The 11,213-nt window shown below is 44.3% G+C and overlaps 1 protein-coding gene across 7 annotated transcripts in view; it reads left to right on the top strand.

Annotated features, from left to right (window-relative positions):
- Positions 1–293: 293 nt before the first annotated feature.
- Positions 294–11,213, top strand: part of LOC147615368 (binding protein) — a 188,326-nt gene continuing 177,406 nt past the window's right edge. For all 7 annotated transcript variants that reach the window (XR_015262839.1, XR_015262837.1, XR_015262836.1 and 4 more), the window contains exons 1-3: positions 294–446; positions 657–732; positions 1,128–1,323. Coding sequence is in view for 1 of the 7 variants with exons in the window: in XM_086779460.1 (XP_086635586.1) it covers positions 1,193–1,323 (131 nt within the window). In the remaining 6 variants the exon portion in view is untranslated. The remainder of the gene's footprint in view (positions 447–656; positions 733–1,127; positions 1,324–11,213) is intronic.

The following is an 11,213-nucleotide window of genomic DNA, read 5'->3' as shown; positions in this document are numbered from 1 at the left end:
CCATTGCACATTATCGATAAGTCGTGTGCCGGAGTAGACGGCTCGGTGTCTCAAAGGGAGGTAGTGGGGGCAAGCCTACCCAAAGACATCTCCTGTCAATAACTAATCTCTGTCAATAACTAATCTCGCAAAAAAAAAACCATTTCAAGTCCATTTGTGTAGTTTCTAATGCCCATGACATTGGAATGTATGAATGTGTAAGGAACCTTTTTTCATGGGAAATGGAAAGGCGATAGGGTTGAAAAGAAAGGTTATTTTGGGAAGTAAAGTATTGAAGTAGGTAACATAGCGCTTCTCCTCCTTCTTGACTGTTCTCTTTCCCTCTCTCTCTCTCTCTCTCTCTCTCTCTCTCTCTCTCTCTGCTTAAGCTAGCTTTATCAAAAGGCTTGAGAAATATTTTTTCATTTGTCCATCTCTCGCAGCACGCAAACTTGCGATCCGCCCTTGTAAGCTCACCATATCCGAAAAGAAACAAAGATTTTGCAGATTTTTATCCATTTTTGAGACAGTATTTAAGATTTTTTTAAAACAGAAATCTGTGCCAATTTCAGCAAATAATCACCAATCCCGTTTTATATATATATATGTATATTCCATTTTAAGACATTTTCGATCTCAAAGCCTCTGTGCTTTTGTTTTTTGGTTTTTTCGGGCAGGTCGTGCTTTTTTCCCCCTTGTAGAAACCTTGGTATTTATTTTCTCAAAGAGAAGCTGATCGCACAGAATTTCCAGGTATTTCTCTTCTGCATTTCTGGAAAAAAATAAGAGAAATAGTTGAAATTTGTCTTAGTTCTCGCAATGGCCATTTTTTGCATTCAAAATTTTTTCTTTTTCAAAAGTAAGAAAAGCTATTTTCTGCGTTTTAATGCAACCTCTTGCAATGGCCAATTTTTTTTTTCTTTTGCTGTAAAAAAAGAAAGGAAATCTTTTTAAGGAAGGAAAAATTGGAATTTGTTGAACTGCTTTTCTTTCAAAAGTAGTATTTATTTTTAATTCTTGATTTTTGTAGTTTTTTTTCTCTTTAGGGTTTACTGCTCCTAAAAATAGTAGTAATGGCTCTCGTTCTAAACTGATGGGGCATTTGATGGCAATGCACATTTCTTGCCCACCTGCCCTACCCCCCTCAGGCATGAAGCTGGAAAAGCCGTTTTCTGGAGCCTTCGCGTGAAATTAGTGAGTGCATTTTCCAAGTATGAACATTGTAAGAGGTGTTGCTGGCCTTCTTCGGAGGAGCTCCAACACTCAGGAGGCGGACAGTCTGCCAGAAGAACGAAGACAGTCTTCAACTGAACACACTTCCTGGCCTGAAATCGAATTTAGAAGGTACTTTAAATTTCAAGTTATATTGCCTGAGGAGTAATCAAGGCAATTTGTTTTTATTTCTACATAAGTGGGTAACTATAAGCCAATGCTCTCAGTTTTTTTCTTAATTGACCATAAAATGTGTGCGTCATTCATTAAAAACTTATCGTAATATACACAATATTCCTATGATTCCGATAATCCATGCTTAATTAATGATCTGCTACACATTTTATATTGTCCCTGGAAGCGTGGTTAGCTGCTGTAGGGGCTGCTTTGTGATATGCAAAGCATAGTTATGGATATTGAAATAGGAAATGGAATGCCGACATGGCAGGGGAGGGGGGCGGAGGCAACATGGCAAATATGAAATACAAAATTTTATAGAAACCATTAGTGTTCCTCCTCTAAAGCTCAAGCTTCAACTTCACAAACAAGCAAAGATGTGATGGTAATCAAGAGTCCTTAATGTTGTCTCTCCATTCCTCATGGCCCAAACATCAATCATCAAGATGCCATTTTGCTCACTGAGTACATTGCATTGCTTGTCATGCATCACCTACTTTTGTGCTGCTCCTTAGAAGCCGAGAACACTAGCTTGTTATTAAAAAATACGAAGAGACACTTCCCTAGGCTTGAAAATAGGCCTCATCATCAATTGAAGGTTGCCAGCGCATTGTTCAGTCGGAAAGGCATAACCACAAACTCAAAATGAGAACATTCAAGAAGGCAGCTCAAGCTTGTTTTTATTTATTGAGCCCATCTTTGGGATTTATGACTTACATAAATTGGTTGTGTCATATTGAGATCCAAAACATATCTAGACTTTCTTTTTTATGTCATATTGACTCTTGAGATTCAAAGCATATTTGGACTGTTTATAATCCTTAGATTGATTATACAATTTGAAAGAGTCAATGTATATTGACGTTCAATTCTATTTAATGTCCTCAAACTGATTGGATAGATTGAAAGAGTCAACTTAATTTTGAAAGAGACTCTTTTACATTATATTCAATAATCTACCCTTGGCACAATTCTCATATTATAATCTCCATGATTCGTTTGTTTAAAGGATTCCATTTCAAAAATTCAAGGTGCCTATGAATAGATACCGATTGTGTCCACTCCGGTTCAGCCTGCGTATGGACATACACCTATTGTCATGTAGCCTTGCAAAATCAACTTATACAAGAAACATAAGATGTTCTTCAAATCCAATATCGTATGGTTAAAGTGGAGTATTAATTAACAACAAAAAAACAAAGACAACATGATAAGTAACATGGTTCTTCTTGATGCTATTGCATGATTTGATGGTGGGACCGACGATGGCCGGTTGAAGCTACATTCCATTGGATGTTTCGGACCTGTGCAACAAAGTCCAGGCCCATTTGCTTGGCCACGAGCTTTGTGTTTATGGTTAAAATGAGGCAATCTAGTCATTTTTTGGGCTGGGCCTAAAGGGTGTGGCTAGACATTTAGCATGGTGGACACCTGTAACATGTGGAAGCTTTAGGGGAGATCGGTAACTTCAATGCTCAGAAATCAGCACACTTTTTGCGACGAAAATAACGCACAAAACTGAATATAGGTGTGCAGAAAATAGAGAGAGAGAGAGAGGGAGAAGAGGACACAGTATTGGGTCCCGAATACCCTATGTAGGGCCCCCACCACGGGTGGTGTATTTGCTTTTATTAGAATGATGCAAAACTGAAATAAAAGACTGAACCTGAACCTTCTTGGCTAAGGAGAATCCTCTGTCCTTGACCTTCAATCCTTTGCGTTAGCTTCTCCTTGGCTGTCCTGGCCCTTGAGTTAGCTTCAGCACCTTGTGAATTATGAGATAGACGGGACTGATTTATGCTTTGGCTTTATATACCCCTCTCTAATGCTGGTCGGCTGGTTTTATCCAGGTTGGCTGACTGAAAAAGCCTCACGATAGCATTTAATGCTAATAAACATGCGTGTTTTCACACCTATGCTGCTGGACACTTGCACAGGCTGCTGGACAGCCTTATGGGCTCTGACCGCCTGCAGTCTAGGCTGCCCTATGGGCTAGCCAACTGGCTGGGCTTGCCCAAGGGAAGTCGGCTGCCTGGCCAAGCCCTCTTGGGCTGGCCAACAGCCTGCCCAGCCCTTTCTTGGGCTGGTGGGCAAGGGCCATGGGCCCCTTGGGGTGACCTAAGGCCTACCCCCTGCCCAAACATGGGGTATAATCCCCTTTCTAGGGTAGCCTTAAGGGATACCCCTTGCTGCATGCAACCTACAGAGTTGTCTGCCATATGGCCACAAACCAAACACACAGAGCAACTTACATCATTCCAGAGGGAGACTCACAGCGCGGACTGGCACTGTTTAATGTGCAGGACAATGCACACCTGACCTTGGATGCATGTGCAGGACAATGCACACCTGACCTCGGACGAATGGAGTGGAACCTTGGCTGACTCGTCCCAAACTGGGCTCACATGGGACCAGTTTTCCACCCCAGGTCTTGCACCTTCTTGTAAAGATATGTCTACGTGGCATCCAAGTGCGGGATGCATGTGACATCCCCTTTTGCTTAACTTGATGGAAGTTGCATAGCCTCCAAATAATCCGTCAATAACGTCGGATAGTCGTTGAAAAAACTTTGTTCAGGCCATACCACTTCGTGGGTCCCTCGGTCCTGAAACTTTGTGAGGAACTGTCTTTGCCTTCGGCTTGACCCATGCTTGAAGCGGTGCAAAAGGATCTGTTCTGAAACCATTACTTCAGCTTCATCAATGATATCTGGTTCCGCTTCGTCTTTCACTTTTGAAGGGATCAGACCTGCATATGGTTTTAACCAACTGACATGGAACACATCGTGCATAGTCCAACTTGGAGGTAGCTTCAACTTCATTGAAACCTCGTTAATCTTTCTTTGGATGGGAAAAGGTCCTAAGCTCCCGAAGGACAACTTTGGGTATCACTTGCCACCTGTTTCAACCTTTGCTTCATAATCTGAAGATACACCCAATTACCTTCTGAAAACTTAATATCCCTTCGATCTTTGTTGGCCTGTCGAGTGTAGGCCTCCTGCGCTTTAGTCAACCTATCTTTTATTGACTCCAAAATCTCCTGGTAAGACTTCGTCAATCTGTTCGCTTCAGGTATTGAAGACGAGGTTCTGGTCAATAGCGACTGGAATGGTCTTCCAAACGTTGCCTCATATGGAGTCTTGCCAATAGCTGAAGAAAAAGAATCATTCAAAACAGCTTGAACTAAAGGCAAATAAGATTCCCACTTATCTTGCTGATCATGGACATAACACTTCAGCACATCAAAGGCCAACTGGTTGTAGATTTCTGTCTGGCCGTCCGTCTGTGGGTGAAATGCACTGGAAAAATTCAATTTAGTGCCAAAGTTATCAAACAATGTCCTCAAAAAATGATCGGTAAACTTGGCATCTCGGTTTGAGACTATGGTCCTAGGAATTTCGCCAATCGGGTACCAATGCCGAATGAACAAATAGGCAACATCTTTGGCGGTCACATTGGCCCTGCATGGAATAAGCATAACAAATTTGCTAAATCTATCAACTATAGTCAAGCACTGAGTATTACGCCTACCCGGACTGGGAGGCAGATTCGTGACAAAATCCATCGAAATATCTTGGAAAGATCTCTCAGGAATTGGCAAGGGCTATAACAACCCTATCTTCTTCCCACGAGACGCTTTCACCTTTTGACAAATATCAGAGTGTTGTATATATGAAAACACATCTCGCCTCATCTTTGTCTAACAATATTGCCGTTTCAACTTCTCCAAAGTCGAATTCATGTCCCTATGATGACCAATAATGGCGTCATGGGCGTCATGGAGAAGAGCTGCTCTGAACGACTTCATGACACATAGTCGGCCTTTGTAGAAAAGCCAACCATTGCGTATCAAAAAGTGGCATGGTCCTATGGAATCCAATGCCTGCTCCCACTCCCACTGTGTACCGAATTCCTCGGAATCCGCGAACGTGTGCTTCATGTCGTCGAGTCCCATACCAACAAGGTCGAGTCTAGTGGTCTGAATCAAAGTTACCTGTCCCTTTTGGCTCAAAGCATCGGCCACTGGATTGGCCTTTCCTGGAAGGTACTCAATCATACCACCAAATTGCTGGAATATCTGGCTCCAGCGGTGTTGTCAGTCAAGTGCTCTGCTACCAAACCATCATGATCATATGCTCTCCCAGTCCTCATCCTGTCAATAGCTTTCCTTACCATCTCAGCAGTAAAGAAAGCACATGTCTTTGGGACTCCACTATGCACTTGGCATTATCTGAATCCAGCGTAATGACTGATGTGGTCAATGCGTTCGAACCTACGGCCATAAAGAAAATGTTTCCAATGTTTCAAGGCCTGTATAACTGCGAGGAGTTTCCGATCGTAGATTGAGTAATTCTTTTCTGCGAGAAGTAACTAACAAGACATGTAAGCTACTGGATGACCATTCTGTTGTAATACACCTCCAATTGCGATATTACTTGTATCGGTGGTCACCTGGAACGGCTCGTTCCATGAGGCAAGTGCTAAACAAGGCACTTATGATAAAGCCACCTTGAGGTTCTTGAATGCCTCCAACGCTCGTGGAGTCATTCGAATCCGTTGCCTTTTGTCTTGACACCCTTTAGCAGATCGGTGAGATTCGTCGAGAGGTCAGAAAACTTGTCTATGTGGGTGGAGTATGCCTGGCATATACCCACAAAGGATCTGATGTCATAACCGGTCTGTGGTACTTTCCAATTGACAATCTCGGCCACCTTGGGCAGATCAAGTCGAATGCCTTCTGCACTAATTATATATCCAAGGTAATGAACCTCGAACAAATAAAATTCCAACTTCTTCTCATTGACGTACAGCTCGTTGTTTTCAAGCAACTTCAAGACTTTCTCCACATCAATGTCATGCTGCTCAACCGTAGCTGAAAATACCAGTATATCGTCTAGAAATACGAACACACACTTTCCAATCAATTCCTAGAACACCCGCATCATCATGCGGTTGAATGTGGCTAGGGCGTTCGTCAAGCCAAAAGGCATGACCACAAATTCATAGTGGGTTCATTCCGTACGGAAGGCTGTCTTGGGGATGTCCCCCTAAAAAATCCTCACCTGGTGGTACCCACTCTTCAAATCGAGTTTCGAGAACACCTTAGTCCCATTCAACCTCTCGAGAATATAATCTATTCAAGGCATTGAGAATCTGCTCTTGATAGTCAGCTTATTGAGTGCACGATAATTGACACACAAACGGGAAGACCCATCTTTCTTCTTGACAAACAGGATCGGTGCTGCAAATGGCGACACGTTGGGGCGGATGAAGCCAAATTGCAACAATTCTTGGAGTTGGCGGTCCAACTCTGATTCCATTGCCTTTGAAAGGCAATATGGAAACTTGCTTGGGGGTTTTGAGCCTGGGAGGAGATCGATCTTGTGGTCCTCCGGTCTGGACGAGGGGAGCTGGGGAGGGAGATTGTCCCGAAGAAAAATCTTCTGGAACTTTTTATGGAGAGCCACATACTTCTGGAAGCACTGGCCACCGTTTGGGTAGTTTGGATGTAAATCATCGCACAATGTGCGCCTTTCCTGATTGCACGTTTAGTCTGCAAGTGGCTTATGAGCGGAAAGTTCGGGATCGTCGTCATGTTTATGCTAAAACCCTCAACTTGCTTGTCCACTGAAGTTCGGACGAAACGGGCACGCCCAACGACCTGTTCCATGACCACGTCCTCCGAGTTGCCATTGTCAAACAAGACGACGACTCTCTGGCCACCTATGTAGCCAAAGGTCTTGAGCAATTCGTTGCGCTCGTACTCCTGGTCATGGGCGCCCTTCTGCTTATCTTCAAGCTTTTGGCTAATGATTGCTTCAACCGAAGCATTGGGATTCGAAGAACTAGGGACAGCCATTGGAGTATGTTTGGGAGCTGGGCTCACCACTGAAGCCATGGAGGTTGAAGCGGTGGTCTTTGGAGTGGTAGTCTTCTTAGGACATTCCTGAGAAGTGTGTCCTTTTGTATGACAAAAGAAACACCTACCCTCCTCCTTGTACTGAGCAATCTCCTCAGCACTTAACTTGCCAGTGGTCTTGCTTGCCTATGCTTTCTAATCTGGAGTAAGCTTGGGCGCATTGGTCAAGTTCTTGGAGCCAGAGGCTCTCGTGCCCTGTCCTGGGGAAGACCCCATCTAGTTTTGGCCTTTCCCCCCCCCCGAGGTGGTAGCCTTGGGAGTAGCTGGCAGGGAAGTCTTGGGCTTTCCACCATTGTGCTTCATTAAGCACTCTGCGCAAGCGAGAGTGCGTCTTCGAAGGTGGCTAGCCTAAACATACGCACCTCCCATTGGATTTGCGTGTCAAGGCCATACATGAATTACCCTTTCTTGTCCGTATTAGATAAGCCTAATTGCAAACATAAGTTCGAAATTTTGTTGGCAAACTGAAGGACTGGTTGCGCATTCTAACGTGCTCCACTAAACTCGTCTTTGAGTCGCTCAAGTAATGGGGCGGTAGAAACCGTTGCTTAAGGTCGTGGACAAACTCGTCCCAAACATAAGCTGCCATACCTGATCTGGTGTGGGCATGAGCCCACTGGGTCCACCAAGGAATGGCCTCACCTTCCAAGTATCAACTGGCTAAGATCACCCTGTCAGTATCATTTTTCTAATTGCGGCAAAGTAAGCTTCAAATTGATGCAACCATGAATAAAGAGTTGTGGGGTCGAGTTTACCATTATACTTATTGAAATTCATTTTTTCGGGAAAATAATTTAAGGAAGCCGCTAGTGTCAGTCTTGCATCCAAAGCCGCAAGGTATCGCTCATGTTCCACGCGTCGTCTTCTCGTTGTTGGATCTCCAATGCACGCATCTGCAACTCAAGCATCGAACTCGGTTGCGGTCGTGACTCTTCGAGAGGGTCCCTGTGTAGAGGATCTGAAATCTGGGAAACAGAAGGAGAGGGAGGAGGAGACGGAAAATGCGGAGCTGCAGAATGGGTGCGCTCTTCCAGAGCTAGTATCTGCGCCTTTTGCTCTTCCAACTTGGTACTCTGGTCTGTGATTGCTTGCATCATCTGTTGGAACACCTCTTTTACACTCATGCTTGATGCCCTAGCTGGGTTGCCTGGTGCACTTTGGTCCCAAGCTTCTTGGTCTCTCTCGTCATTGTAGCTCGCCATAGTAGGAATAAGCACCTTCTTTCTGGAGCGCAATCTAACCATCCACTATGTGTGTGGGAAACTTCTGGAGGTTGAAAACCAGCTGTCCTTCGAGGGACATGAGTCACTCCGAAAGGGGTGGTCCACGAGAGTCTGAAAACCAACCACACGAGCGAGAACGAAAATAACGCACAAAACTGAATATAGATGTGCAGAAAATAGAGAGAGAGAGGGAGAAGAGGACACAATATTGGGTCTTGAATACCCTCTATAGGGCCCCCACCACGGATGGTGTATTTGCTTTTATTAGAATGATGCAAAACTGAAATAAAAGACTGAACCTGAACCTTCCTCGCTGAGGAGAATCCTCTACCATTGACCTTCAATCCTTCACCCCTTTGCGTTAGCTTCTCCTTGGCTGTCTTGGCCCTTGAGTTAGCTTCAGCACCTTGTGATGAGATAGATGGGACTGATTTATGCTTTGGGTTTATATACCCCTCTCTAATGCTGGTTGGCTGGTTTTATCCAGGTCGGCTGACTGAAAAAACCTCACGATAGCATTTAATGCTAATAAACATGCGTGTTTTCACACCTATGCTGCTGGACACTTGCGCAGGCTGCTGGACAGCCTTCTGGGCTCCGGCCGCCTGCAGTCCAGGCTGCTCTATGGGCTAGCCAACTGGCTGGGCTGGTCCAAGGCAAGTGGGCTGCCTGGCCAAGCTCTCTTGCGCTGGCCGACAGCCTGCCCAGCCCGTCCTTGGGCTGGTGGGCAAGGGCCATGGGCCCCTTGGGATGGCCTAAGGCCTACCCCCTGCCCAAACATGGGGTATAATCCCCTTCTGGGGTAGTCCTAAGGGATACCCCCTTCTACATGCAACCTACATAGCTGTCTGGCATCTGGCCACAGACCAAACACACAGAGCATCTGACATCATTCCAGAGCGAGACTCATAGCGCGGACTGGCACTGTTTCATGTGCAGGACAATGCACACCTGACCTTGGATGCATGTGCAGGACAATGCACACTTGACCTTGGACGAATGGAATGGAACCCTAGCTGACTCGTCCCAAACTGGGCTCACATGGGACCAGTTTTCCACCCTAGGTTCTGCACCAAATATCATAGTCACAGGGAATGGGCATTTTTAGACTCGGAAATGTTAGGGATGGCAGCATCTTTCTGTTCCCATTCCTGTCCCATGTCACTCTATAGTCACAGGGAATGGCCATTCTCAATCTTTTCTGTCCCCGTTTCCCGTCCCCATTTCGCGTTCCATGTGACTATGATAGATATGTCTACGTGGCATCCAAGTGGGGGATGCACGTGACAACACCTCTCTGTGTGTAACAGGCCTAAGAGCATAGTCACAAGGGACGGGGGACGGGGACAGGACGAGGGATGGCCATAAGTAGGGAACGGGGCGGGGGAGGGAACGGCACTCAAAAAATACTTTTTTAAAATTTTTTTTTCTACTCTACACTTATTCTACTTTGGAAGTACATCAAAATGAGCACAAATTTACACTAAAATGGTAAGCTTTTGAGTCATGTTAATAATTAAGTAGATACAAAATGAGTCATGACTCAGGAGTCGGGAGTCAGGACTAAGCCTTAAGGAGGCAGAATACATGGACGGACTCAAATGAGTCAATGACAAAAAAGTGCTGAAGACGAGAGGCTAGAGGCTAGAGCTAAGTTGTGTTGAAATATACAAGTGAATAGGGTGTGTGCGGGAACAAGCCCTTGGTTAGAGGCTGTAAAAGAGGATGTGTAAATGTGAAAGAACTTGTGAAAAGGTGAGAAGAATCTACTGGGAGAGAATAAAGGGTAGCATGAGAAGATTTAGGAAGTGTGGAGATATTCTGGGAAAAGTGAAGAGGTGGAGAGAATCAAGCAAAAGAGGTGGAGTGAATCAAGGAGAAATCAGTGGGATTTGATGCTTGGATGTAAACTCTATAAATTGAGGCATTGCCCTAATGAGAATTTGCTGGTTTTTGATTATCCATGCCTACATTAAGCTATTTACTAATTACTCACTAATTACGTCTTAAATATTTGCTAATTACTAATTACTCACTAATTACGTCTTAATTATTTGCTAATCACTTTGTTAATGATGTTGCTTCTAGTGTTTGATCCACCATAGCTCATCACATTGCTCTAATTTCAACATGGTATCAGAGCCATGCCTAGAATCCATCATTTTGTGAGCTCATTATCTTGCTAATTATTTTGCTAATTAGGATTAGTAGAAAATTATAAAATTTCCTCTTTTTTCAACTCACCTCTGTACCCCCAGCTGGTGGAGGAGCTCTAGCTCCTTGTACACTTCAAATTAGGCCAAGCCCTTTTAGGTACTTAAACTAGACTCAAGGGGCTACAAGCACCTCAAAGCAATTGAAGTGAATCAGCGTAAATCGCCGGCGGCAGCATGTTTTGCAGGCGCCGTTTTTCAGAAGGAAATTTGAGATTTCTTCCAGCTCAGTTACAATGGCTCTAATTCCTCTTAGCCTAAGGTGTTTTCAAGCATGCTCTACAAGCTGGTGAAGTCAGAATTCAATTTCATCAAGTCTACATTGAGATCCAAGCTCTTCATCAAATCTACAGGTGACTTTGGTAAAACAGAGATTAAGCTTTCAATATTTGTTCAAATCTTGTGTTTATTAGCTTAATCCTCTACTAGACTCATTGCTATTGATGGCTTTGAAAGCATTTGAGCTCATTTGAAGTCTAAGGCACGAGAT

The sequence above is a fragment of the Cibotium barometz genome, chromosome 40, assembly GCF_041138505.1.
Source record: "Cibotium barometz isolate CiBa-2024 chromosome 40, ASM4113850v1, whole genome shotgun sequence".
In the NCBI taxonomy this organism is placed as follows: Eukaryota; Viridiplantae; Streptophyta; class Polypodiopsida; order Cyatheales; family Cibotiaceae; genus Cibotium; species Cibotium barometz.
Note: the sequence above shows the minus strand (reverse complement) of the source record. Positions and strands in the feature narration are given on the sequence as shown.